Source organism: Pan paniscus, chromosome 6 (assembly GCF_029289425.2).
Source record: "Pan paniscus chromosome 6, NHGRI_mPanPan1-v2.0_pri, whole genome shotgun sequence".
NCBI lineage: Eukaryota > Metazoa > Chordata > Mammalia > Primates > Hominidae > Pan > Pan paniscus.
This window is the reverse complement of record NC_073255.2, coordinates 5,939,624-5,966,446: the sequence shown is the minus strand read 5'-3', so window position 1 is coordinate 5,966,446 and position 26,823 is coordinate 5,939,624. Positions and strand designations below refer to the sequence as shown.

The window sequence follows — 26,823 nt, the reverse complement described above, 5'->3', positions numbered from 1 at the left end:
GTTACCTGTTGAAGGGGCAACCCCTTGTTCCTGTAGGGCCTCGGCTCTCACTTCCTGACTTGGACCCCACCCGCCAAGCCCTAGTTTGCGTGTCCTGGGCCTGTGCTTCCTGCCTGGTGGGAGCTGGTGCTTAGCCAGGGCTCAATGGAGAGAGCAGAGATGATGGCAGGGGTATGTGTGCACGTGTGTGTATGCGTGCTCGTGTGAGTGGGGATTTCTGCCTAGGGTGTGGGAACGTCTGAGCCCCGTGGGGACTTTGGGTCATTATTTAAATTTGGGCTAAGTTCTACTAGGTTTTCTGTCACCTGCTGGAGTTATTTTCTTTCTGCCACATTTTAGAAAATAAAACGCACCGAACAAACATGGGGTGCTCCTACCGCAGCATGGGAAAGGCGAGGCGCCATCCCACCAAGGCGGGTGTGGTTTTGAGCCCTGGATGCTGGGCCCCAGAGCGCCTGGCCTTGTGTGCAGTGGGGGGCAGGGGCAGAGAAGCCCCTTAACCTGCCGTCCGCAGCTGCCCCTTCCCTGCCGTCCACGGCTGCCCGCGGCAGTCAGTTCACGTGTTGGGGTGATCCCACTGGAGAAGTGTCCCCTCCAGGAAAGTTCGTAAGCATTGAGTCCGTGTCTTGTTTCCCCAGAAGAAGGTGCAGGAGGGTGTGTAGCTGTCTCGCTGTCCTCCACCCCCCTGTGTGGAGCCCTCCCCACCTCCCCTGCCATCCAGGGATGCTCCCCAAGGGCCCGATGCAGCGACACTGGAGCCCTGGCCCCGTCACCCGGCTGACATCGTAGGACAGCAGCGCCTGCCTCCTGCACACCATCCCCTGCATGTCTACTGGACGGGGTCCAGGCCAGGTGACCCCTTCACCCACACAGCAGGGCACGGCAGGCCAGGCTGGTGGTGTCCTTCCCTGCAGCCCCTTCACCCGCACAGCAGGGCACGGCAGGCTGGGCTGGTGGCGTCCCTCCCTGCAACTCCAATTTGAGCAGGGAGCTCCTTATCTTTCCTCTGAGAGACAGTGGGTCCTTTCTCTGCCATTCTTTGATCCAGCACGGCCACCACTTCCCCAGGGAGCCTGAGCCTGGGGCCAGAGGCAGAGGCCCAACGCCCACAGCCTGAGGTGCTCTGGGCCCGCGTGGCCCTCAGACCAAGGCTTCCGAGTGGTCCGGGCTCTCTGCAGACCCCACACCCTCAATGACATGCGCAGCAGAGGACCAGGGTGCGTGGGTGGGCGCTGCTGTGTTTAGATGACTTTTTCTAAACCCTGAGTCCAGAGCGGCGTGGATGCCTATGGGCACTGGCAGCTGACAGCTTGCATGAACCCAGCCTCTGCAGGGGCTCCGATGGCCCAAACCCTGTTCATGAGACAGGGACTTGCACATTACTCCCTGAGCCTCAGGTTGACAAAGACCTGCTCATGCCTGGGGGACGGGGAGCCCACACCTGCTCTCATGCCCGGGGGACGGGGAGCCCACACCTGCTCTCATGCCTCAGGGACAGGGAGGCCACGCCTCTTCCTGACCCCACCTCTCTTTCCTCACCCCTCAGCCCCCCCAAACAATTTAGCAGGGACCCAGGAGCCACCCAGGTCACTTCCCATCACACCTCCCTGGTGTGAGGCTGCGGCTGGGGAAGGTCATTCCCAGGCTGGAGAGACTGAGCAGGGGTCACTGTCCTTTTGGGCCGTTCTCAGAGCCCACAGCAGCCCTGTCAGGCCCTGCCCGGCAACGCGGCCCCCACACAGGACCTGCTGGGCCAAGGCTGCCTGCTCCTCCCAGCCCTGGGGCTCTCACCGCACAGCCTGCACACCTGTGCTCACTGCACCATCCCTGCAGGGCAGGGAGGGCCCGCAGGCAGGAAGGGGCTGTAGACGGAATTGGTGCTCGGATCTGAGAGCTGGGCTCAGGCCAGGACAGGGTGACACCAACCGGAACGCTGCCGTGGCCGGATCGCTGCCGTGGCCGGCGGCCAATGTGGCCCCCTTCTCAGGGCTCGTTTCTGTGCATGGGATGTTCACAGTCATCACTTAGGAAAATTCGGAACCGTGGAGATTGGTGTCCAGTCCAGGGACCTGGTGCCAGAGCCGGTGCCAGGCTGGCTTTATGGAGCCCCGCGTGTTTGTCCCACGTTTCCTGTTGGCTTAAATTCACAAACCTGGGAAATGATGATGGTTTTTATTTTTGCCAGTTCTTTTTGTTGGGGTATGACTAGCACGTTACCCACCTTGGACATCTCCAGGAAGAGCCAGTGTGTCGTGGCGAAGCCTCACGCTGGGGAGCACGGCTCACACAGGGCCCGTGTCACACAGATGGACGGGTGGGGTGGGCGGAAAGGAGCTGTTGGGTCTCTGCTGCCTCAGTCGAGTCTACGGGAACCTTTTCAAATCAAATTAGTGTCATTTCTTCTCTGTGTCTCTTGCCAGGAGTTAAAGGCATAAAGGAAAAACATAGTTTTCATGCAGTTGTATTTTCTCAAACAGTGTCAGCTTCTCTGTAAGAATCTCATGGCTCTCTTCTCTGGAAGCTGCCGTGGCCACTGATCCACTTTGCTCCTCCCAGCCTGTAGGGTTTGGCTTTGTGGTTTGTTTTCAGTGTATTTGTTGAGTACAGTGAACATTTTCATTGCCTGATGGTAATGATTTCATGTTTGACTGCACGAGTGCCGCGTTGCTTGAGGTAGCCTGTGGAAGTGTCCGTGTTGTGAAATACACAGCGTAGGTGCCCTGACAGGCCCGCTGGCCGCCTCCCCATCCCAGTCCTCGGGGTCGCAGTTTATCTGTGTGGGTGCAGGTCCTGCGTGAAGCTTTTCATGCGCATTGAATTGTTTTATGCATTTTCAAATGTAATCCTCAAGACATCTAACCGCAGGAGACAGAATGTGTGGCTGGAATTTTTATTTTTCTGTTCTTCATATGAGTGTCTGTATTTCGTCAAGTCTGAAATGCTGAAGACTGTCCTAGCATTGAGATAGGGTGACTGTGCTTTCATACATCTTTCTGCTTGCCCTGGGATGGTCCAGAGACGCCGGCTTTAGACATCACACGTCTGTGACAGGCCGGTGCTTCCTTCCATGAGGCCCGTCCCGTCTGTGTTGGAAAGCCGTCATGTTAGGAGAGAGACTCCTGCCCTGACAGCGTCGGCTCAAAGCTGCCCACAACACCTCTCCCAGAAGAGTGGCCCCAGACTGCAGGGTCTATGGGGTGGACACTGGGCCTAGAGGGGCTCCAGGGGGCCCAAAGTCTGCCCCTTCCCAGAATCCTGGAGGCGGCAGGAGCCTGGAGTCACCCCTGGCCGCTGCGCCAGGCTTTGCATCCTAGGCCTGAAACTCAAGTCCCTAGAAGGGGCCCTCATAGGCTTTTATTTGACAGTGGGATTCTTTTAAAATTTTTTTGGTGTGTACTTAGGTAATTTACAAGCCCTTGGGGCAACTTTGGGAGCTCTATGTGATAGTGTCAAGTTTGTTAAAAGTATTTGCTAATTAAACCCATGTTCTTATTTGCTAGTGAAACCGGCGTTCTTTGGAGGGTCGGCACGTGGGTGGCAGTTAGATAAAGTTGTCCGCTGCTCGTCCGTGGGTGACAGCCGTCCTGCCTTGCTCACCTGTGCTCTCTGGGCCAGACATTGTGCAGGCCAAGCAGAGCAAGCAGCGGGTCCCGGCATCACCACGCCCGATCCTGGCGGCCCCACCACCCTCCGGCGCTGCTCCCACTCCCCACGACCTGCCGAGGCCTGTGCCCTCCAGCCTGCCTGGACCTGCTGCCTCCCGCCCCCTCCAGCTGCACACCCTCCCGGGGCCCGCCTGTGTCATCCCAAGATAGCTGAGGTCGCTCACGTCATGGTCACAGCCTTGGTGAATCGCCTGGTCCAGGACAGTGAGTGCGAGCATAGGGCGGCCGATGGCGCGGAGTGGAGCCGGGCACCCCCAAGGCAGCAAGTGCGAGCACGGGGCGGCCGATGGCGCGGAGTGGAGCCGGGCACCCCAAGGCCCCTGGCTGTCCGGGCGCAGCGCCCTCACTCCAGCTGCCCCTGTGTCTTCTGTTGAGGCCCAGCACAGAAAGCAGGAGTTTGGAAAAGTTAAAGGTGCCCCGGCCAGTGTCAGGCACAGCCCAGGGCATTGGGTGGCACTCCTGAGCTTCCCACCTCGTGGCCACAGTGGCTCCCTCGGGGACACGGGAATTGGGCTGTGACTCCTGCCAGGTCGGGAGCGCTGGTGGCCAGAAGCAAGAGTGGGTGTGAAGGAAGCTGTTTCCGCAGCATCCAGGCTGGTGCCTGACACAAGAAGCAGCCCTGCACCGGGCGCTCGGGAAGCCTTCGGGAAACAGCTGGGCCTGCGGGTCCCCGGCTTGTCCCCGATATGGGACGGCCTGGGTTCCCCTCGCCATCCACCCCAGGCCAGTGCCCACGTTGCTGTTGCCCACAGCCTTGGCCCTGTCCTCACCACTCTGGCCACCAACCTGGGACCCTACCACAGGGCCCTGCCCACCTGCTCAGGGCCTGTCCGGGTGCCCCACACATGTGGGCTGACAGACCCTCGGCCACCGCGGCGGCCCCTGTGCAGCCCTAACAGTATTATGGACTTTGGCCCGCGTGACCAGCCGTGGCCTGCATGGCCCAAGGGGTGGGGGCCGAGGCTGGGCCTGTGCCAGGAGGGTTTTTGCCTTTCAGGGCCAGGTGTTGTGCCTGCCCCGTTGGTAGCTGTGGGCGGCTGTGGGCCTAGGAGGTGGGCGTGGAGCTGGTTGGAGCCGGTGAGTCACCAGGCTCCCCTGGGGGTGTCCACATCCCCACCATGAAAATCTTGCTCCCCAGAGCCCTGCGTGCCTGGCCTGGTGGGTCTCGGAGCTTCCCGCCTGTGTGTCTGGGAAGCCCAGGCCTTCCCACCGGGACTCTTCAGCCTCTCTGTGCCGGGCATCTGCCAGGGAGGGTGCCCCTCGCCCCCCAGGCCCTGTCTCTTGCTGCGGACCCCTGGCAGGCTCTAGGGGTGTGGCTGTGGGTGTGTTGGCGTGTGTGTGTGGTGTGTGTGGGTGTCTGTGGGCGTATGTGGGTATCTGTGGGTGTCTGGGTGTGTGGGCATCTGTGGGCGTCTGTGGGTGTCTGTGGGTGTGTTTGGGTATCTGGGTGTTTGTGGGTGTCTGGGTGTGTATCTGGGTGTGGGCGTGTGTGGCTGTGGGTATGTTGGGATGGTGTGTGGATGTGTTTGGGTGTGTTTGGGTATCTGGGTGTTTGTGGGTGTCTGCAGGTGTTTGGGTGTTTGGGTGTGTGTGGGTGTGTCAGGGTGTCTGTGGGCGTGTGAGGGTGTGTCTTGGTGTGTGTGGGTGTGTCTGGGTGTCTGTGGGCATGTGGGTGTTTGGGTGTGTGTGGGTGTGTCTGGGTGTCTATGGGTGTTTGGGTATCTGTGGGTGTCTGGGTATCTGTGGGTGTCTGGGTGTGGGCGTATGTGGGTGTCTCTGGGTGTGTTTGGGTATCTGGGTGTTTGTGGGTGTCTGGGTGTGGGCGTGTGTGGCTGTGGGTATGTTGGGATGGTGTGTGGATGTGTTTGGGTGTGTTTGGGTGTTTGTGGGTGTCTGCAGGTGTTTGGGTGTGTGTGGGTGTGTCAGGGTGTCTGTGGGCGTGTGAGGGTGTGTCTTGGTGTGTGTGGGTGTGTCTGGGTGTGGGCGTGTGTGGGTGTTTGGGTGTGTGTGGGTGTGTCTGGGTGTCTATGGGTGTTTGGGTATCTGTGGGTGTCTGGGTGTGTGGGCGTATGTGGGTGTCTCTGGGTGTGTTTGGGTATCTGGGTGTTGGTGTCTGGGTGTGTATCTGGGTGTGGGCGTGTGTGGCTGTGGGTATGTTGGGATGGTGTGTGGATGTGTTTGGGTGTGTTTGGGTATCTGGGTGTTTGTGGGTGTCTGCAGGTGTTTGGGTGTGTGTGGGTGTGTCAGGGTGTCTGTGGGCGTGTGAGGGTGTGTCTTGGTGTGTGTGGGTGTGTCTGGGTGTCTGTGGGCGTGTGTGGGTGTCTATGGGTGTTTGGGTATCTGTGGGTGTCTGGGTGTCTGGATTTGTTGGATGTGTGTGGGTGTCGGTGTGTGTGGTTGTATGTGGGTGTGTGGCATGTGGGGGTGTCTGGGCGTGTGGGTGTTGGTCTATGTGTGGGTATCTGGGTGTGGGTGTGTTGGGTGTGGGTGGGTGGGTGTCTGGGTGTCTGTGGGTGTGGGTATGTGTCCGTGTCTGTGGGTGTGGGTGGGTGAGTGTGGGTGTATGGTGTGTGTGGGTGGGTGTGGGTCGGTGTGGGTACATGGGTGAGGGTTGGGGGCTGTGTTTGGCTGTAGGGGTGAGTCTGTGAATGTGTGTGTCTGTGTCGGGGGGGTGGGTTGCATATATATCTGTGTGTAGGGGGGCCCTTGCCTCACCCTTCTTTGCTCTCCCTGGGGTGGGATGCGCAGGCGTGGGCTGTGCCCGGCCCCCCTTCCTGGAAGCTCCTGGTGGGCGCTGCCTGGTTCCGATTCCCACGCCCCGAGCCGTTTCCCTGGGCTCCTGGCCTTGCTCGGAGTCTACACTGATGTTCTGATTTTTCCAAAAAAGACGAAGCATGTGGACAGCGGCTGGGGTCACCTCATGGTCACCCTGTGGCCCGGCTGCCCCGGTTTTGACGCTTTGCACCATCCTCTTCTTTTGTTAATGAGGGGAGGGTGGGCAAGACGGAGGGCCTGTGCTTTCCTGGCAAGATGTGGCTGGGGACACATGGTCACAGCGGGCCCTCTCCCTCCCTCGGGGGTCTTGGCCCCCTCCCTGTCTCCAGCCTGCAGCCCGGGGGGAGCCAGGCAGCCAGCGACCTGCCAGAAAGCAGCAGGCCCCAGGCACCGTCCTCGGGATTTGGGTCGGGCCTGGGGCCAGCACCTGGCCTGTGTGATAACAGACACCGGCACACCTTCAGCCCTCCCTGGGGGCCGGCCCGGATCTTCCCACGTTGTGCGGGGTGGGGCAGGACCTCACAGAGCCTTGGGAGCCGGGAGTCTGTGGGAGGTGGACCACGGGGGTGGGGAAGGGGCCTCTGGGCAGTTAATCCTGGCACCTGGCGCCTGCCCGCAGCACTGGCCATCCTCACGTGACCTGTCTGTCTCTTCGTCGTAGCACAGGCTCAGCAGGATGGTGTCGGCCGGGGCCAGACCCAGTGCTTGAGGACAGAGCTTTTGGCCACTACCGAGGCGAGGGTGGGCTCGGGAAGCCCCAGGCAGCGCACCCGTCTCTGGATACCCTCCATCCCCGAAGCCTAATGTGTTCCTTGACTTTCAGGGAGAAGCTGTGCTCAGGCCTGGGCTGGACGCAGAGCCAGAGCGGTCCCCAGAGGAGCAGAGGGTCCTGGAAAGGAAGCTGAAAAAGGAACGGAAGAAAGAGGAGAGGCAGCGTCTGCGGGAGGCAGGCCTTGTGGCCCAGCACCCGCCTGCCAGGCGCTCGGGGGCCGAACTGGCCCTGGACTACCTCTGCGGGTGAGCGGCCCTGCCCCACGCGGTTCTGTCCCGGGCGTGCGTCTCAACCCCTGCCTGAGGGGGTCGCAGCCTTCACCTGCACATACTGTGTGGAAGGTTCTAGAGCAGTGAGGCATGAGCGTTCATGCCAGGCCTGTGCTGCCACCACTGCCCTTTCTGTCTGAATGGCCCAGAGCCTTCAGGAACTTTCAGGGGCAGCAGCAGAGCCGCTGCCCGTGCAGGGGTTGCCTGGAACTGTGCTTTTAGAAATGGGTCTGATGGTGAACCTCGCCCCAGGTGCACGTCACCACAGGAAGAATCCGCGGGCCTGGGTGCCGCTTGGACGTGGGGGTGAGGAGGAGGGAACTCGTGGCCTTCAGCCCTCACTCACAGTGACAGGAGGCGCCACTGCCACCCGAGAGCGGGAAGACGGGGATTGTGGGGTGCTGGGCACAGGGTGCCATCTCCCTGGCTGCCTGCGGCGTGGCTGGGTGGACGGTGCCTGCGGCGTGGCTGGGTGGACGGTGCAGGATTGCAGGGGTCTGAGGCTTTGGCGTGGGCTCCACAGCCTTGTGGGCCGTGGCCACCTCCCCGGCGCTCACCAGCACAGGCTGCTGCCCGTTCCTGTCCGTCTCCCTGAGTGCTGACTGCACCTAGAATAAGGGGTGTCACGGCGTCCACGTGGCTGGCTTCCTCGGAGACAAGAACTGGGTCCCTGTGATGAAGTCACCCTGAGGGGCAGGGTGTCCTGTTGGGGGCACTGGCCCTGCCTGGGAGGACAGGCTCCAGCCGCACCTCTGTGGGAGGCCCTCGGAGAGATGACCCCCAGTGTGGCTGTGCAGCTAGCGGAATGAGCAGCGGGGCCTGCGTGGATGTGCACGCTGCGTGCACGTGTACGTGTGTGTGCATGTGTGTACGTGTGTGCATGTGTGTGTGCGTGTATGTGTGTTCGCATGGGTGTGCACGCACACGTGTGTTCGCATGGGGGGTGTGCACGCGCATGTGCATAAATGTGTGCATGTGTATACGTGGGTGCACGTGTGTACGCATGTGTGTACATGTGTATACGTGTACATGTGTGCACATGTGTATACGTGTGTTGTGTGCATGTGTGCGTGTGTACGTGTGCATGTGTATACGAGTGTTGTGTACATGTGTGCACGTGCATGTGTTTACGTGTGCACGTGTGTGTATACGTTTGTGTATATGCGTTGTGTATATGTGTGCATGTGTATACATGTATACACATGTGTACATGTGTGCGTGTGTGCATGTGTGTTTATGCACGTGTGTGTTTGTGTGTGTTGTGTGTGCATCCCCAGGACGGCCCTCCACCTACAGGAGAGGGGCTCTTGGCCGCCCTGCACCAGGCTCAGCGCTGGGCTCAGGAAATGGGGATGGGGGCGAGCCTCGTGCTTCTCGGAGCTGAGGCTGCCTTGGGGGTCATAGAATGAGCTCAGCCATAGCGTTGGGTGGATCCGGCTGGAACCAGTTGAGTCATCATGGGTCTCTGCACTGGTCAGTTCTCTGGGAGCCTTAGCTTCCCTCTCCCTGAGGAATGTGGGGCTGAGGCCAGGTGCCCAGGGCTACCCCAAGAGCTCTTTCTTGCTCCGAGAACGCGCTTGGCCCAGGGGACGGTGCTGGCTGTGGTGTGAGGCCGCTGCCTCCTGTGCTCGCTCCTGCTTCTCGGCAGGCAGGGCTACAAGCCACCGCAGGGTCAGTCGCTGTAGACAGAGGGGGCTTCAGAGGCCGTTGGTGCAGCATCTCCAGCCCAGGTGTGAGCAGGGTGTGGGCTGGGCAGAGGCGCAGGTGGACACAGGCCTGAAAGGTGCCAGCTGCAGGAATGGACTGTAGGCTCCTTGTGGGAGGCAGAGGGCGACTGGGGCCTGCAGCTATGCCACCTGCACCTTGCCTGTCTCCACTGGCAAGTGCCTCGGGGCGTGGCTGTTCTGGACCTGCCCTGACGCCTGGGGTGGGCGGGGTTTGTCCGCCTTCCTCCCCAGGCCTGCCAGCACTTTCGGCTGCTCTCAGCATGGACTGTTAGACAAGGGGGACGTTGGGGACATGGGCAGGAGAGGGGGGACCATCCACTTCACCACGTGGCTGCTACTCCCTGGTCTTCACCCTGGAGGCGCCCTGACTCCCCTCCCATGATCACACACCCTCCGAGCACCCCACGGGAAGGTCCTGAGTGCCTGGGAGCATGCCCTGCTCCTGTCCTCAGCCTCACCCTCCTCTCCCGCTCTGGGACCTTCCCGTGGCCCCCTCATGCTACTCGCAACCCCCCAGCGGCAAGTCCTGTGCGGAGGCACTGTGTCCTGCGTGTGGGAGGAGGGGGGACTCTTACTCCTCAGAAACAAAGCAGCCCCTTCCCACAGGAGCTTCTTCCAAGGCCTGGGATCCGCACACCAGGAGGCCAGCCACAGACACGGGCACCCCGGCAGGAGCTTCTCCTCTTTCCTGGGGGTCTCCAAGGGCGCCCGCAAGCCCAGCCGCATCTGGCTGCCAGATCAGAGCCCACGTGGATGTGTGGAGCCCACCGTATCCCTGGCAACTCAGGGTTTTCCAAAGAGAGGGAGCCCAGGGATTCCCACAGGGGAGTGTCCTTAGCCTGGGGGCTGCTGGGGACCACTGGCCACGCCACGGCTGGCCCATCACAGAGCCCCCACCCCAGGGGCAGCGGTGAAGGTAGGTGCCCGAGTTGTCTTCCCCCTGCAGAGGCCCTGGACTGGGACTCAGGAAGGACATGCTGGCCGCCATGGCCCGTGGCCATCTTATGGGCTTTCCACGAGGGGTTCCTCCTGGAGGCAAAGCCATCTGCAGCCAGGTGGGCTGTGTGTGGAGGAGATCCCAAATTGTTCTGGTGAGGCCTCATGGTGGAGAGTTTCCTCTCATCTCTCCGGGAGGCACCCCACCCATTCCAGGATGCCCTGGTGGTCTCCCCTCCAGATCCCCCGAAGGCTCTGCCCCCAAGACACGTCGACTCAGCGCCCGTGGGGTCTTCATGCCCCGTCCCTAGAACCCGGGTCGCAGGCTGGGCAGCGTCCCCACACGGTGACCTTGGCCTGTGACCTGTGACCATACCCTGGGCTGTTCTTGCATCTCAAGGGTTCATTTCTGCAGCCTTCCTGGGGTGCTTCTGGCTTTGTGTGAAGCTGGGGCTGGTGGGAGCTGTGCAGCAGGGCTGGGGAGAGGAGGGTCCAGAGGCTGAGATGGGGGATTGTGGCCGTCGTGCGCTCTTTCCCTGCAGTATGGCTGTCGTGCGCTCTTTCCCTGCAGTATGGCCGTCGTGCGCTCTTTCCCTGCGCTGTGGCCGTCGTGCGCTCTTTCCCTGCGCTGTGGCCGTCGTGCGCTCTTTCCCTGCGCTGTGGCCGTCGTGCGCTCTTTCCCTGCAGTATGGCCGTCGTGCGCTCTTTCCCTGCGGTATGGCCGTCGTGCGCTCTTTCCCTGCGCTGTGGCCGTCGTGCGCTCTTTCCCTGTGCTGTGGCAGTCGTGCGCTCTTTCCCTGCGCTGTGGCCGTCGTGCGCTCTTTCCCTGCAGTATGGCCGTCGTGCGCTCTTTCCCTGCAGTATGGCCGTCGTGCGCTCTTTCCCTGCAGTATGGCCGTCGTGCGCTCTTTCCCTGCACTGTGGCCGTCGTGCGCTCTTTCCCTGCAGTATGGCCGTCGTGTGCTCTTTCCCTGCAGTATGGCCGTCGTATGCTCTTTCCCTGCACTGTGGCCGTCATGCGCTCTTTCCCTGCAGTATGGCCGTCGTGCGCTCTTTCCCTGCGCTGTGGCCGTCGTGCGCTCTTTCCCTGCGCTGTGGCCGTCGTGCGCTCTTTCCCTGCGCTGTGGCCGTCGTGCGCTCTTTCCCTGCGCTGTGGCCGTCGTGCGCTCTTTCCCTGCAGTATGGCCGTCGTGCGCTCTTTCCCTGCGCTGTGGCCGTCGTGCGCTCTTTCCCTGCAGTATGGCCGTCGTGCGCTCTTTCCCTGCAGTATGGCCGTCGTGCGCTCTTTCCCTGCACTGTGGCCGTCGTGCGCTCTTTCCCTGCAGTATGGCCGTCGTGTGCTCTTTCCCTGCAGTATGGCCGTCGTGTGCTCTTTCCCTGCACTGTGGCCGTCATGCGCTCTTTCCCTGCAGTATGGCCGTCGTGCGCTCTTTCCCTGCGCTGTGGCCGTCGTGCGCTCTTTCCCTGCGCTGTGGCCGTCGTGCGCTCTTTCCCTGCGCTGTGGCCGTCGTGCGCTCTTTCCCTGCGCTGTGGCCGTCGTGCGCTCTTTCCCTGCAGTATGGCCGTCGTGCGCTCTTTCCCTGCGCTGTGGCCGTCGTGCGCTCTTTCCCTGCAGTATGGCCGTCGTGCGCTCTTTCCCTGCGCTGTGGCCGTCGTGCGCTCTTTCCCTGCGCTGTGGCCGTCGTGCGCTCTTTCCCTGCGCTGTGGCCGTCGTGCGCTCTTTCCCTGCGCTGTGGCCGTCGTGCGCTCTTTCCCTGCAGTATGGCCGTCGTGCGCTCTTTCCCTGCGCTGTGGCCGTCGTGCGCTCTTTCCCTGCAGTATGGCCGTCGTGCGCTCTTTCCCTGCGCTGTGGCCGTCGTGCGCTCTTTCCCTGCAGTATGGCCGTCGTGCGCTCTTTCCCTGCGCTGTGGCCGTCGTGCGCTCTTTCCCTGCAGTATGGCCGTCGTGCGCTCTTTCCCTGCGCTGTGGCCGTCGTGCGCTCTTTCCCTGCTGTATGGCCGTCGTGCGCTCTTTCCCTGCGCTGTGGCCGTCGTGCGCTCTTTCCCTGCAGTATGGCCGTCGTGCGCTCTTTCCCTGCGCTGTGGCCGTCGTGCGCTCTTTCCCTGCACTGTGGCCGTCGTGTGCTCCTTCCCTGCAGTATGGCCGTCGTGCGCTCTTTCCCTGCAGTATGGCCGTCGTGCGCTCTTTCCCTGCGCTGTGGCCGTCGTGCGCTCTTTCCCTGCAGTATGGCCGTCGTGCGCTCTTTCCCTGCAGTATGGCCGTCGTGCGCTCTTTCCCTGCGCTGTGGCCGTCGTGCGCTCTTTCCCTGCGCTGTGGCAGTCGTGCGCTCTTTCCCTGCGCTGTGGCCGTCGTGCGCTCTTTCCCTGCAGTATGGCCGTCGTGCGCTCTTTCCCTGCAGTATGGCCGTCGTGCGCTCTTTCCCTGCAGTATGGCCGTCGTGCCCTCTTTCCCTGCACTGTGGCCGTCGTGCGCTCTTTCCCTGCAGTATGGCCGTCGTGTGCTCTTTCCCTGCAGTATGGCCGTCGTGTGCTCTTTCCCTGCACTGTGGCCGTCATGCGCTCTTTCCCTGCAGTATGGCCGTCGTGCGCTCTTTCCCTGCGCTGTGGCCGTCGTGCGCTCTTTCCCTGCGCTGTGGCCGTCGTGCGCTCTTTCCCTGCAGTATGGCCGTCGTGCGCTCTTTCCCTGCGCTGTGGCCGTCGTGCGCTCTTTCCCTGCAGTATGGCCGTCGTGCGCTCTTTCCCTGCGCTGTGGCCGTCGTGCGCTCTTTCCCTGCAGTATGGCCGTCGTGCGCTCTTTCCCTGCGCTGTGGCCGTCGTGCGCTCTTTCCCTGCAGTATGGCCGTCGTGCGCTCTTTCCCTGCGCTGTGGCCGTCGTGCGCTCTTTCCCTGCAGTATGGCCGTCGTGCGCTCTTTCCCTGCGCTGTGGCCGTCGTGCGCTCTTTCCCTGCAGTATGGCCGTCGTGCGCTCTTTCCCTGCGCTGTGGCCGTCGTGCGCTCTTTCCCTGCACTGTGGCCGTCGTGTGCTCCTTCCCTGCAGTATGGCCGTCGTGCGTTCTTTCCCTGCAGTATGGCCGTCGTGCGCTCTTTCCCTGCGCTGTGGCCGTCGTGCGCTCTTTCCCTGCAGTATGGCCGTCGTGCGCTCTTTCCCTGCAGTATGGCCGTCGTGTGCTTTTTCCCTGCACTGTGGCCGTCGTGTGCTCCTTCCCTGCAGTATGACCGTCGTGCGCTCTTTCCCTGTGCTGTGGCCATCGTGTGCTCCTTCCCTGCAGTATGACCGTCGTGCGCTCTTTCCCTGTGCTGTGGCCGTCGTGTGCTCTTTCCCTGTGCTGTGACTGTCCCCTCGTTTTCCCAGCAGGGGCCCCAGGCTTGGTCGCCCAGCTCTGTTTTTCCACCTCAGAGCCGTGTTGCTCTGGCCTTGCATAGGCGGAAGTTTGGGAGTGCTGGGAGCAGTCCCTCCACTTTCTGTGGGTCTCTGGGCTGCTGGGTCCACTGTGGTAGTTACACGAGCGAGGCACACGGCTGTCAGCGGGCAAGCCTGTTCCTCATTAAAGAGAAAAAAGAGTTTATTTATGTGCTTAACGCAGGAAATTGAAGATTTACTTTCCGTATAACTGAAAAAAGAAAACCAGCATCCCTCAGGGCCTCAGCCACGCCTGCTGGGTGTTCACGTTGGGGGCGGGTGGCGAGGTGACCGCTGCCTCCCTGGTCCCTGCAGACTTTAGCTTGCCATTCTCGGGGGCCGGCCCCCTGCCTGGGTCTGCTCGAGGCGGGAGGTGGTGCCCCCACAGGAGAGAGAGGAACTGGGACCCGGGCCACACGGATCCAGCCCGGACGGGGTCCCTCACTCACCTGCGGGGGGACGAGAGCAAGTCACTCCGGCCGTGGGGCAGCCCAAGCCCACCCTCCTCAGGCCCCCCATGTTGCCCAGCACAGCATGGCGTCTTAGCTTCCTTGCACCCCGTGGCCTCCGGGCCTGGAACCCTGGAATGACAGGCCAGAGCAGAGGCCAAACTATCCCATCAGCGGAGCTTAGGAGACATTTCTTGGGGGTCCTTCCCTACCCAGGCCCACTGCCCCGCTGCCGAGGGACAGCCCAGCTCCAAGTATGGGAGGAGCAGCCAACCCATGAGACCCGGCCCCTGTCCGCGCCAGCCCCGCTCAGGCCTTCGTGGGCATTGGGTTGTGAGCTCACCGCGGCTGGCAGTTCCTGCTGCAGTTACGAGCACGTGGACGCTGTGGCTGCGGGCCGGCTTCAGATGCTGTCTCAGTAGAGACCCTCGCTCGGTTTTCTTTTGGAAGGGGGTTCAGCAAGAAGTCCCTGCTTTTTGTGGGTTGGTTGGTTTGTTTTAAGATGGAGTCTCACTCTGTCGCCAGGCAGTGCAGTGGTGCAATCTCGGCTCACTGCAACCTCTGCTTCCCAGGTTCAAGCGATTCTCCTGCCTCAGCCTCCTAAGTAGCTGAGATTACAGGCATCCGAGACCACGCCCGGCTAATTTTTTGTATTTTTAGTAGAGACAGGGTTTCACCATATTAACGAACATGGTCTTAGTCTCCTGACCTTGTGATCCGCCCTCGGCCTCCCAAAGTGCTCAGCTTACAGGCGTGAGCCACTGTGCCCAGCCGCCCCTGCTTTTTTTTAAAGCCCAGTGGGCTAGCAGGGACTCTGGTTGTCCACCCAGCTGGTGAGTACCACAGGGGAGGAGGTTCTTCTCTCTGGGACGCTCTAGGCAGCTCTGGACAGATGACCCTGCAGTGGCCGTGGCCCTCGCTATGCTGGGGACAAGGGACTTCCCTCTGACTGCTCTCTTTCTTTTTCCAAGATGGGATCTCCTGTCTCCTGCCCCACCTAGGCAGAGAGAAAGAGGATTGTGTCAGGCATCCTGTGAACTGTCTGCAGCTGCACAGCGACCAGTCCCCAGGGTGGGTGGCAGAGGCGGCCATCACTCAGGAGGCCTCGCCCAGTGCCGTGGGAGCCACAGGCGACACTGAGCACCCCACCCGCCCCTCGCTGTGTCTGCTCTCCCAGTGACGAGGCCAAGAGCGGGGCGGCTCATCTTCCATGGTGAGGGAGATGGGCTTGGCTTGAAGCCTGCCTGGTGGGGGCTCGGTGAGAGAGAGGCGCCCTTGGTTCAGGGCCGTAGGCAGCAGTGCCGTGGGCCAGCAGTGCTGTGGCCTCGGGCCCCATGGGAGGGCAGTGTGCAGAGCAGCTGTGACTGACTCACCGTGCGTGGGCTCTGGGAACACCCGTGAAGTGGGGTCACCACTCCACGTTCCCAAGGAGGAAACAGGCTGGTGGAAAGCAGCAGCTCAAGGTGGGAGAGTTAGAAGGTGGCAGAGCTGAGATGCCAACTTCTGCCCTGCAGCAGTAAAACAGCCCCCAGCAGGCAGATGCCATGGCCTGGCTGGCCCGGGTGCACCTCACAGGGGCCCACGCTGGCCGGGTCGGCCATCCGGGGAGCAGACCACCAGGGGCTGTCTAAAAAGAAAGGAACTAAAATTAAACCTCCCTGGAGGCTCCTCTCATCACGCAGGAGCCCTGCGTCAGTGCACATGGGGCTGGCGTGTCACGTAGCAGCTGCACAGCCGGGCTCCACACCTGCAGGACTCCCCACCCACAGGACTCCACTCACCCACAGGACTCCACTCACCCACAGGACTCCCCACCCACAGGTCTCCACTCACCCGCAGGACTCCCCACCCACAGGACTCCACTCACCCGCAGGACTCCCCACCGACAGGACTCCACTCACCCGCAGGACTCCACTCACCCACAGGACTCCACTCACCCACAGGACTCCACACCCATAGGACTCCCCACCCACAGGACTCCACTCACCCACAGGACTCCCCACCCACAGGACTCCACTCACCCGCAGGACTCCACTCACCCGCAGGACTCCACTCACCCGCAGGACTCCACTCACCCACAGGACTCCCCACCCACAGGACTCCACTCACCCACAGGACTCCCCACCCACAGGACTCCCCACCCACAGGGCTCCTCACTCACAGGGCTCCACTCACCCACGGGACCCCACTCACCCACGGGACCCCACTCACCCACGGGACTCCCCACCCACGGGACTCCGCTCACCCACGGGACTCCGCTCACCCACGGGACCCCGCTCACCCACGGGACCCCGCTCACCCACGGTACTCCACCCACAGGACCCCACTCACCCACAGGACCCCACTCACCCACAGGACTCCACTCACCCACGGAACCCCACTCACCCACGGGACCCCACTCACCCACGGGACTCCCCACCCACAGGGCTCCACACCCACAGGACTCCACTCACCCACAGGACTCCACTCACCCACAGGACTCCCCACCCACAGGACTCCACTCACCCACAGGACTCCCCACCCACAGGACTCCACTCACCCACAGGACTCCCCACCCACAGGACTCCACTCACCCACAGGACTCCCCACCCACAGGACTCCACTCACCCACAGGACTCCACTCACCCACAGGACTCCCCACCCACAGGACTCCACTCACCCACAGGACTCCACTCACCCACAGGACTCCCCACCCGCAGGACTCCACTCACCCACAGGACTCCACTCACCCACAGGACTCCCCACCCACAGGACTCCACTCACCCGCAGGACTCCACTCACCCGCAGGACTCCACTCACCCGCAGGACTCCCCACCCGCAGGACTCCACTCACCCACAGGACTCCCCACCCACAGGACTCCACTCACCCACAGGACTCCACTCACCCACAGGACTCCCCACCCACAGGACTCCACTCACCCACAGGACTCCCCACCCACAGGACTCCACTCACCCACAGGACTCCCCACCCACAGGACTCCACTCACCCACAGGACTCCACTCACCCACAGAACTCCACTCACCCACAGGACTCCCCACCCACAGGACTCCCCACCCACAGGACTCCACTCACCCACAGGGCTCCCCACCCACAGGACTCCCCACCCACAGGACTCCACTCACCCACAGGACTCCCCACCCACAGGGCTCCTCACCCACAGGACTCCACTCACCCACAGGACTCCCCACCCACAGGACTCCACTCACCCACGGGACCCCACTCACCCACGGGACCCCACTCACCCACGGGACTCCCCACCCACGGGACTCCCCACCCACGGGACTCCGCTCACCCACGGGACCCCGCTCACCCACGGTACTCCACCCACAGGACCCCACTCACCCACAGGACTCCACACCCACGGGACCCCACTCACCCACGGGACCCCACTCACCCACGGGACTCCACTCACCCACGGGACTCCCCACCCGCAGGGCTCCACACCCACAGGACTCCACTCACCCACAGGACTCCACTCACCCACAGGACTCCCCACCCACAGGACTCCACTCACCCACAGGACTCCCCACCCACAGGGCTCCTCACCCACAGGACTCCACTCACCCACAGGACTCCACTCACCCACAGGACTCCCCACCCACAGGACTCCCCACCCACAGGACTCCACTCACCCACAGGACTCCCCACCCACAGGGCTCCTCACCCACAGGACTCCACTCACCCACAGGACTCCACACCCACAGGACTCCACTCACCCACGGGGCTCCACTCACCCACAGGACTCCCCACCCACAGGACTCCACTCACCCACAGGGCTCCCCACCCACAAGGCTCCCCACCCACAGGACTCCTCACTCACAGGACTCCACTCACCGACATGGCAGTGGGAACAGGCGGGCTGGGCAACGCTCACAGCAGGCACAGGGTCCTCCCCCGTGCTGAGCCTACAGTCTTCAGACCTGGGCCTGCACACTGATGGAGGCTTCTGGGCTCGGCTGCCCTGCCTGGCCCTGGAAACACGTGTCTGGGAGGAGGTCTCTGGAGTAAACCCTGCCTGGCCCTGCCCTACCTACAGCGCCAGCTTCGCTCCATCGGCAGCTGCCTGATGTCCACAGGCCCTAGTGCAGGAGCGGGGCGGGGGCGGGGCGGTTGTGGCCCTGGGGAGCGGCCCCTCTAGCAGCCGGGAGCTGCTCGTCCCCAGGCCCACTGCCCCCTTGTTGTGAGGGCCTGGGACTCAGGGTATTGTTCCTTACAGTCTTCCCATTTTCATGTAGAAAATACATCATCAATTAAATCGCTCCCTTTCCTCCCAGAGAAACTCACTTCATCCTTCCCCCCCTGTAAAATCCGTGTGACCCATGGGGTGGGGGAGCCCACGGGGACTTGGGGTCAGTCGTGAGCCCCGGGGTGGCCAAGGTAAGAGTGGCGTCCACATGCTTCCTGGGCAGGCGGCAGCAGGGCGTGGGGTTGCGGCTCCTCGCCTCGGGCAGGGGAGGGGCTCCAAAAACCCCCTTCACATGAGGCCTTGGTGTGTAGTACCTGGTGGGGCTCCCTCTCCTAAGATGAGGCGTCCCCGATCTCTCAGGGCAGACAGCTGCCCGGGAGTCTTTTGCCCAGCACCCTGAGATGTTTGTCTTTCTTTCCCTAGATGGGCCCAAAAGCACAAGAACTGGAGGTTTCAGAAGACGAGGCAGACGTGGCTCCTGCTGCACATGTATGACAGTGACAAGGTGTGTGCACGGCGGGGCAGGCATGTCTCCTGGGGGCTGAGGTCTGTGCACGGCGGGGCAGGCACGTCTCCCGGGGGCTGAGGTGTGTGCACGGCGGGGCAGGCACGTCTCCCGGGGGCTGAGGTGTGTGCACGGCGGGGCAGGCACGTCTCCCGGGGGCTGAGGTGTGTGCACGGCGGGGCAGGCACGTCTCCCGGGGGCTGAGGTGTGTGCACGGCGGGGCAGGCACGTCTCCTGGGGGCTGAGGTCTGTGCACGGCGGGGCAGGCCCGTCTCCCGGAGGCCAAGGCCTGTGCACACTGGGGCCCTGACAGCAGAAGCCACAGTCTGAAAGGGCCGCCCTCAGGGCCCACTGCAGGGCGGGTCTCCCGGTGCCTTTGTTCTAAGAGATGAGCAGCGTTGCCTCCTCCAGGAGCCCTGCCGCCGGCCTTCAGGGCAGAAACCAACATGCGGAGACCTTAGGGAGGCCACCTGCACGTGTGCGTGTGACGTGTGTCTACACGTGCGTGTGTGCATGACGTGTGTCTACACGTGTGTGTGCACGTGATGTGTGTCTACACATGCACGTGTGGGCAGCTGCCCTTTTCAGGGGCAGGATGTGAGATAGGGTTTCACAGGATGAAACGAGACTGAATTCTGAACTAAACCCGGCTGCTGGGCGGCGGGCTGGAGCTGCCCACATCCTGTGAGGCTGGAGGAGCCCACGGTTCTGCTGAGCTGCATCCGGTGGGCAGTGCCTCCTGCCTCGCCGGCTCTCCTGCGCCCACGTTACTAGAGGCCAGGCTTTGCATGCCGTGCCTGTGTTTCTCCTGCCGTGCCTGTGTTTGCAGACTCTCAGAGCGGGGCAGGCCCACCAGCCCCACTCACAGCCCTGGGACATTCCAGGCATAGCCTGCAGCCACTTGCTTTCATTATTTTGTTGTTGTTGGTTTTTCGTGGGCGTTTTTTGAGACAGGGTCCCGCCCAGGCTGGAGTGCAGTGACACAACCACAGTTCACTGCAGCCTCGACCTCCTGGGCTCAAGCCACTCTCCCTCCTCAGAGTTAGAGGACATACACATTGCAAGCCCTATTGTAAGCCCTATTGCAAGCTCCGGTAATCGCGACACTGGGGCAGGCACAAGGGTGGAAGTAGAAGTGACTGGAACAGCCTGGGAAGCCTGGAAACCCTCACGCCCGGCACAGCTGATTCCAGCATGCGGGCCAAGCCTGTTCCATGTGGAGGAAACCTCTTCTTAACAGAGCCAGGGACAACTGGGTTTCCACGTTTTGTTTTGTTTTGTTTTAACCAAAGTTTACGTGGTTTTATTTATATGTTACTATTACCAAAAGTAAACTTTATACAAAACTTTTTATACAGAAAAATAATCCTTAGTTAGGCAAATCCTTGGTTAGCCATTTATATGTGTGTACACACACACACACACGCAAAGTTATCTTACACTATCATAATTAAACGTATTTACAAACACACAAATGTGCATTTTACTTATACATTTTTATTTCATATGTGACCATACATATTTACGAACATGCCGATACTTAATGCACGCAGCCCCCAGCTTCACACCATATGCAACAATTAACTCAAAATGGATCAGAGACTTAAATTTAAAAGCTAAAACCAAAACTCGTAGATGAAAGCCTGAGAGTCCATTTCGTGTCCTTGGGTGAGGCAACAGTTTCTTAAATGTGACTCTAGAAGCACAAGCGACAAAGGAAAAAGTCGAGAAAGTGCCTTCATCAGGATCTAAGACTGTGTAGCCGGGCGTGGTGGCTCACGCCTGTAATCCCAGCACTTTGGGAGTCTGAGGCGGGTGGATCACTTGAGGTCAAGAGTTCGAGACCGGCCTGGCCAACGTGGCAAAACCCCATCTCTACTAAAAATACAAAAATTAGCTAGGTGTGGTAATGCTTGCCTATAATCCCAGCTACTTGGGAGGCTGAGGCAGGAAAATTGCTTGAACCTGGGAGGTGGAGATCGTGCCACTGCACTGCAGCCTGGACAACAGAGCAAGACCGGCTCAAAAAAAAAAAAAAAAAAAAAAAAAAAAAAAAAAAAAAAGAATCTAAGACTTTGCACTGCATACAGAACTAGCTGGAAAGTGAAATGGTTGCTACAGAATGGGAGACGTTTGCAAGTCCCACATGGAATTAGAACTCTGCTAACTCAATAATAAAAAGAGCCCAGTGTTGAAAGCCACTGCCGCGGGGACCTGAGGAAACGTGCCTGCAGAGCAGATTGGCAGGTGACCGGTAAGCCTGTGCAGAGGTGCCCCCACCACCAGCAGACAAGGGTGAGGCCACCAAGAGATGCCACCTGGCCACTGCCACGCTAAGCAGAAAGGCGAGCGTGCCAAGTGCCGGCGCGTACGTGGCTTTTTGTTCCGAATGCACCTTTTATCACAGACTACCCCTGTTTAATTTGTGTCGTATTTTCTCATTTTTCTGAGGATTTTTACGATGTTTGTGAAATGTTCTCCCCACGTGGCTTCTGTTTTACCCAGGTTAATTGAGTGTTTTGTCTGCCTCTAAACAGGCATTTCTTCTTCCAGTGTCTGGGGCATGGTCTGTGGCCAGGCCGCCCGCACCCTCGGGCCGCAGTGGGAGGACGGAAGCCTGAGGCCCGGGTGTCCTTGGCTGCAGCGTCTTGTCTCCTGCTGTTCAGCGGCCCCTCCCTGCCCCGCCCCTGACCAACTCCGTCTCTTCCCCGTCCAGGTTCCCGATGAGCACTTCTCCACCCTGCTGGCCTACCTGGAGGGGCTGCAGGGCCGGGCCCGAGAGCTGACGGTGCAGAAGGCGGAAGCCCTGATGCGGGAGCTGGATGAGGAGGGCTCTGATCCCCCCCTGCCGGGGAGGGCCCAGCGCATCCGACAGGTGCTGCAGCTGCTCTCCTAGTGGGTTCAGCGCGGGGTGGGGCCGCTGCCCAGTGCAGGGCTGCCTCAGACCACACAGGGTGCAGCTCCTCCGGCGGTGGGGGCCGGGATCACCAGCAGGGCAGCGGCTGAGCAAGGGCTTTCAGCTCCTCCGGTGGTGGGGGCCGGGATCACCAGCACCAGAGCCTCGCAAGGGCCCCTTCCCTCCTCCAGACCCTCCTTGGCCGGTGACGGCTGTGACAGTGATAGCAGGTTCAGTGCCTTCAGCACAGAGCGTGGATGCTCTGGAATCACCCGGACCCCTGGCCTTGGAGGGACCCTCCAGCCCTAGGAATCTGCTTTGGAGGGAAATGTCTATTTTTCTACCGGGAATATTTTAGAGATTGGGGCACGCTGGCTCCTCCCGCCAGCTGCAAACCTGCACCTTCCGCCTGATTCCCCATCCCCCTGTGTGGGCCGCATCCCCTGCCTGCGTCCATCGAGGGGCCTGGCTGTGGCCTGTTTTCCTTTGACCCCACACAGCGTCATTGCGGGTCATGGGGAGCCCCTGGTGGGAGCTTGTGGAGTCGGATCACGTACCTGTGCAGAAACTGTCTCTGTGGCTGCATTTGAAATAAAACCCGACCCAGCAGCGGCCGTGGGTCCTGCTCTGTGCAGTGCGTCCCCTGCCTGTGGACTGCGGAATTCGTGTCCCCCATGCCAGCGCACGCCAGGCTGAGACCCCATCCTTGGTGGCCACCCCAGGATGGCATTGGGGGCGCTCCATGTGTGGCGTTCCTGGCAGTGGGCGCTGGCTGATCGCTTGCGTTCAGGCCGGCCGTTTCCCAGCGCTGGCAGTGACTGACCCTGCCAGGAAACACACTTAGGCCGCACAGAATCAAGCCACACACTTCCTGTTCCCAGCAGCACGTGGTCCCTGCCCCCAAGTGATGTGAGGTGCCGCGGGGCACCAGGAAGGCCGTGGTGACCGCAGAGCTCTGGGCAGCTGCCGGGGAGGGCCGGGTGGCCATGGCAAGGAGGTCCGTGCACCACTGCGAGGCCAAGTCTGTTTCAGGATGGGCCCTGGGGAGGGCTGAGGCCAGCAGCTCCGGCCTGGGCCTCCACAGAGCAGACACCCAGGTGCTGCTGCCCCGGAGCCACCTCCTGCCCAGCCCAGGTTGGGGGTTTGTGCTGCCGTCTCAGTGCTCCCCCAACTGATGGTGGAGCAGAAAAGTAGCTGCAGCCGCCACCTGGCAGCCTTGGGACGCTGGCTCAGGCCCTGAGTGCCCCCTTGGGTGCCCCGCCCCCCAACAGAGCTGCTGAGGCTGAGGTCAGGCTGCCTGCCTTGGCTGCCACCAACGCACAGAGCTGCATGCAAGCCGGGAGGCGGGAGCACGGCTGGCCTCACCCCGTGAGAGCAGAGTCACGGGCTCCGGGCTGTCGTCGTGGGGAGGGCCTGGGGCTTCCCGTGGCCACTGCTGGCCTGGCTGGGCCTCCTCAGCGGTGGCCCTTGGGGCCTGCACCTCAGAGTGGTGACTGGCCTCACTGTGACCCACGGACGTCTACTGTGACTTCCTCCTTAGCTCCCTGAAGACACCCAGGGCTGGGCTAAGATGTGGTCTGGGCAGGTCTGGCTGACCACTCAGGCCATCTCTGTGTGGACATCGAGACTCGGGGCCGGAGGAGACCCTAAGGACCTTGTCCCCAGGTCCTCTCTGCACCCACCAAGCTGTGGGAAGGCGATGAGGCTGTTTGCTCTTCCTTGGCCAGCATCCAGCCCCGTCCCCCCACTGTTGTGGCCAAAATTCTGACCACCCACGACACAGGGCCTGCTGTGTGCACCCCACTGGCCCAGGGCGGGCCTTGCCGGCAGCAGGCGAGGAGTCCAGCCCCTCCTGGTGTCGGTCAGGTGAACTCACAAACAGGAAGGCACGTTGCACAGCACGAACCTTCAGATCTGCCAGGCGGTGCCTGCCATCCGGCTGCTGGCAGCACAGCTTTGCAGAGAAGCTGCTCGGAAGGGTCCATGGTCAGCCCAGCAGTCAGGGTGCTCAGTGGCCCCTATGCTGTGAGGCACCTTAAACAAACAGCAGAGGGAGACCCGCAAAGTGCAAAGAAGGGGCAGCAGCCTCCAGAAGGCAGGGCTGATGGATCCGGAACCAGAGCTCTGAGCTTCCCAGCAGCCGAGTCAGAAAGGGAAATGGGGTGGGTACTGCTGAGTCCTCACCAACCATTAGTGGGAAAAGGTCTTGAAGACCTGGGCCTCCCTTCGACAGCACAGATGCTCCCCTGACACCAGCTGGGGGTCAGGGGTTCCCACCTCTGTGGATCGTAAGGTGCCAAGCTCCTCAGGGCTCCCTGGTGAAAGATGCCGAAGGGTGGTGCAGAGATGTCACCTGGAATGTGGCTCAGAGAACCACGCAATGCCTTGGGGTCTCCCTACCCCGTGCAGGTCAGTGAGGGCACCCACCCATGCAACCCCAGGGGCCAACCACATGGGGCCACCTGTGCTGGGGCTGTGTGTGCCGGAGAACGGGCTGTGAGTCCCTGTCTCGGCTGGCGCTTGTGCAGGACTCCTGAGCCAGGAAGCCTCCGGCTAAGGAAGCCCCACCTTAGCTTGGAGACGACCCTCACATCCGTCCCTCACGTCTGTCCCTCGGCAAGCGCTCCTCACTGTGGAGAGGGCAGCTGCTGACCTGCAGCAAGCCAGGCGGCGGATCGAGATTTGTGCCAAGTGAGGGGCCAAACTTAGCGTGGGCATGCGTGCTGTTCCCTTTACGTGTGTCCAAGGCCATAAGCGATGGGCTGTGACAAAGCACATCTGGGCTGAGCTCAGGGAGAAATGTCCCCTGCAGTAGATATGCAAGTGTGTGCAGGTGTCAGAAACACCAAACCACACACTGATAACTCATGCCGGGTGCAGCGGCTCACACCTGTAACTCAGCACTTTGGGAGGCGGAGGCGGGAGGATCGCTTGAGCTCAGGAGTTTGAGACCAGCCTGGGCAACATGGCTAAACTGCCCCCCAACAAAAAATAAAAAATCCGGGGATGGTGGCATGTGTCTGTAGTCACAGCTACTCGGGAGGCTGAGGTGGGAGGATGGCTTGAGCTTGGGAGGTCGAGGCTGCAGTGAGCAGTGATTACACCACAGAGCAAGAGCCGGCATCTAAAAAAATTTAGTGCGGTGAGCACTAAATTTAGTGGCTCACGCCTGTAATCCCAACACTTTGGGGGGCCAAGGTGGGCGGATCATGAGGTCAGGAGTTCGAGACCAGCCTGACCAACCTGGTGAAAGCCCATCTCTACTAAAAATACAAAAATTAGCTGGGTGTGGTGGTGGGCGCCTGTAGTGATCCCAGCTACTCAGGAGGCTGAGTCAGGAGAATCGCTTGAACACGGGAGGCAGAGGTTGCAGTGAGCCGAGATCGTGCCATTGCACTCCAGCCTGGGTGACAGAGCGAGACTCCTTCTGAAAAAATAAATAAATAAAAATAAAAGTAATGTTTTAAAATAATCAAAAGGAGCATTGTTTGGAAGTCAGAATCACATTGCCTGTGGGGGTGAGCAGACCTGTGGAGACCAGGCTTTCCAGGCCAAAGGGCCCTCCCCGACATTGGGGGTGCGAACACTCAGAGCAGGCTGGAGACCTCTCACAGCACTGTGAGGCTTCCGGAAACCGTCCCCTGCCCCAGCCCACCCAGTGCTCTGAGGAAGCGGCCTCTGAGCAGTTTCTTGCAGGATTGATGTCTGAGAAACAGCTCACACCAAGTGCCGTCTGCTCACTCCACCAAGAGTGACACAGGTTCGGCCGCTGAATCACCCTCAGAGCACTGTCCACCCTCCGAGCCCCCAAGAGAGTGGCATCTTTTTAGAGACAGGGTCCCACTCTGTCGTCCAGGCTGGAGTGCGGTGGCATGAGCTCTGCTCGCTGCCACCTCCACCCCCCTGGGCTCAGGCGATTCTCCTCCCTCAGCCTCCTGAGTAGCTGGGAACACAGTTGCTACCACTACACCCAGCTAATTGTTGTATTTTTTGTAGAAGCGGGGGGCCTCACTGTGTTGCCCAGGCTGGTCCCAAACTCCTGGGCTCAAGCAATCCTCCCACCCCGGCCTCCCACCGTGCCTGGGATTTATCTCTGGATGACTCGGTGCCCAGTGTTCACATCCCAGAGCCTCAAGCTGACCTTCCAGCCCGGGCCGGCGCTGTCCGCTCCCCACTCCTCTCCCTGGAGCGCCGGCCGCCTCCAGCTGGGCTCTTTCTCTGCCTGCCTGTCCCTGCACAGATCAGGTGGCGCCACCTGCCATCCGTCCAGTCCCTCGGCTCTTGCTCCAGTCACAGTCAGGCCCTGGCCGGGTGCCGTGTGCCGTGCGCCCTCCAGTGGCTCCCAGGGAACGGGCGCTCTCTCCACGCGCTCCAGCTGCCGTCCCCCTGCCCTGCCTGGTTCAGGCCACCCCCCACCCCCGCCCACTGGGACCTCAGAAGCACTCGTACCCCTGCTGGCTGCGTGGGTTTCACAGGCGATAAAGCTGAGTGCAGCCTCAAACCCTGAATAGTCATCAAAGTTAGGATCCTACAGACTCCTCCAAGCCTCACCTCATCACCCCTGTGGCCCAGCAGTCCAGAGCCATGGGCCACCCCCTCCCCCGCTTGTTATGCAGCAGCAGCTACCCGATGCACTCTGACCTCAGACACCCTAGGACTTTGCTTAGATTTCACAAGGGACTGGGTCCAGGCAGGAGGGGTGGGGAATTTGGCCAGCAATGGGCCTGCCTCGGGGCATTCGTGAGACCTGCCCGGAGAGACAGCTGGGCGCTAGGCTGAGCTGTCCAAGTCCCACTGCCCTCTGAAGCCTGGTGAGCCCACCGAGCCCTCCCAGTGTCTTACTTCCTTCCCCCTCAGCATCCAAGGTGGGAAGAAGACCCCCGCTCTGAGGGAGCCCCAGCAATCACGGGGAGGGCCCAGGTCCCAGAGTGAGGCCGGCTTCTAGCCTCTGGGTTCCAGAAGTTTCCTGATGGGGGCTGCCCACTCCGAGGGAGGAGCTTCAGGACATCTGAACCAGGACTCCCGCACTGGACGCGGCCCCCAGGCCCCTGCATGTGTGTGCCCTGTGAGTGTGGTTGAGCGGTGGCGTGGCAGCTCTCTCGGGTCACTTGGGTTCCATTAAACGGCGTCTCCGTGGGTAAAGCTTGGTCTCCTCCTAAGCCCAGCCAGCCCGGCACTCAGATGGCCTCACCCTCCGAGCTTACTGTGGGGGGGCCTCACCCTCCGAGCTTGCTGCGGGAGGT

The 26,823-nt window shown here is 61.3% G+C and overlaps 1 protein-coding gene across 9 annotated transcripts in view; it reads left to right on the top strand.

The window, feature by feature from the left end:
- Positions 1-22,214, top strand: part of C6H7orf50 (chromosome 6 C7orf50 homolog) — a 142,242-nt gene extending 120,028 nt beyond the window's left edge. For 8 of the 9 annotated variants that reach the window (XM_034963484.2, XM_034963483.3, XM_055115651.1 and 5 more), the window contains 3 exons: positions 7,264-7,457; positions 18,603-18,684; positions 21,401-22,214. In XM_034963484.2, coding sequence (XP_034819375.1) covers positions 7,264-7,457; positions 18,603-18,684; positions 21,401-21,580 — 456 coding nt within the window. In that variant the 3' untranslated portion in view covers positions 21,581-22,214. Of the gene's footprint in view, positions 1-7,263; positions 7,458-14,963; positions 15,206-18,602; positions 18,685-21,400 lie in introns of all 9 variants that reach the window. The other variant, XM_063606169.1, reaches the window with a different exon arrangement.
- The last annotated feature ends 4,609 nt before the right edge of the window (positions 22,215-26,823 follow it).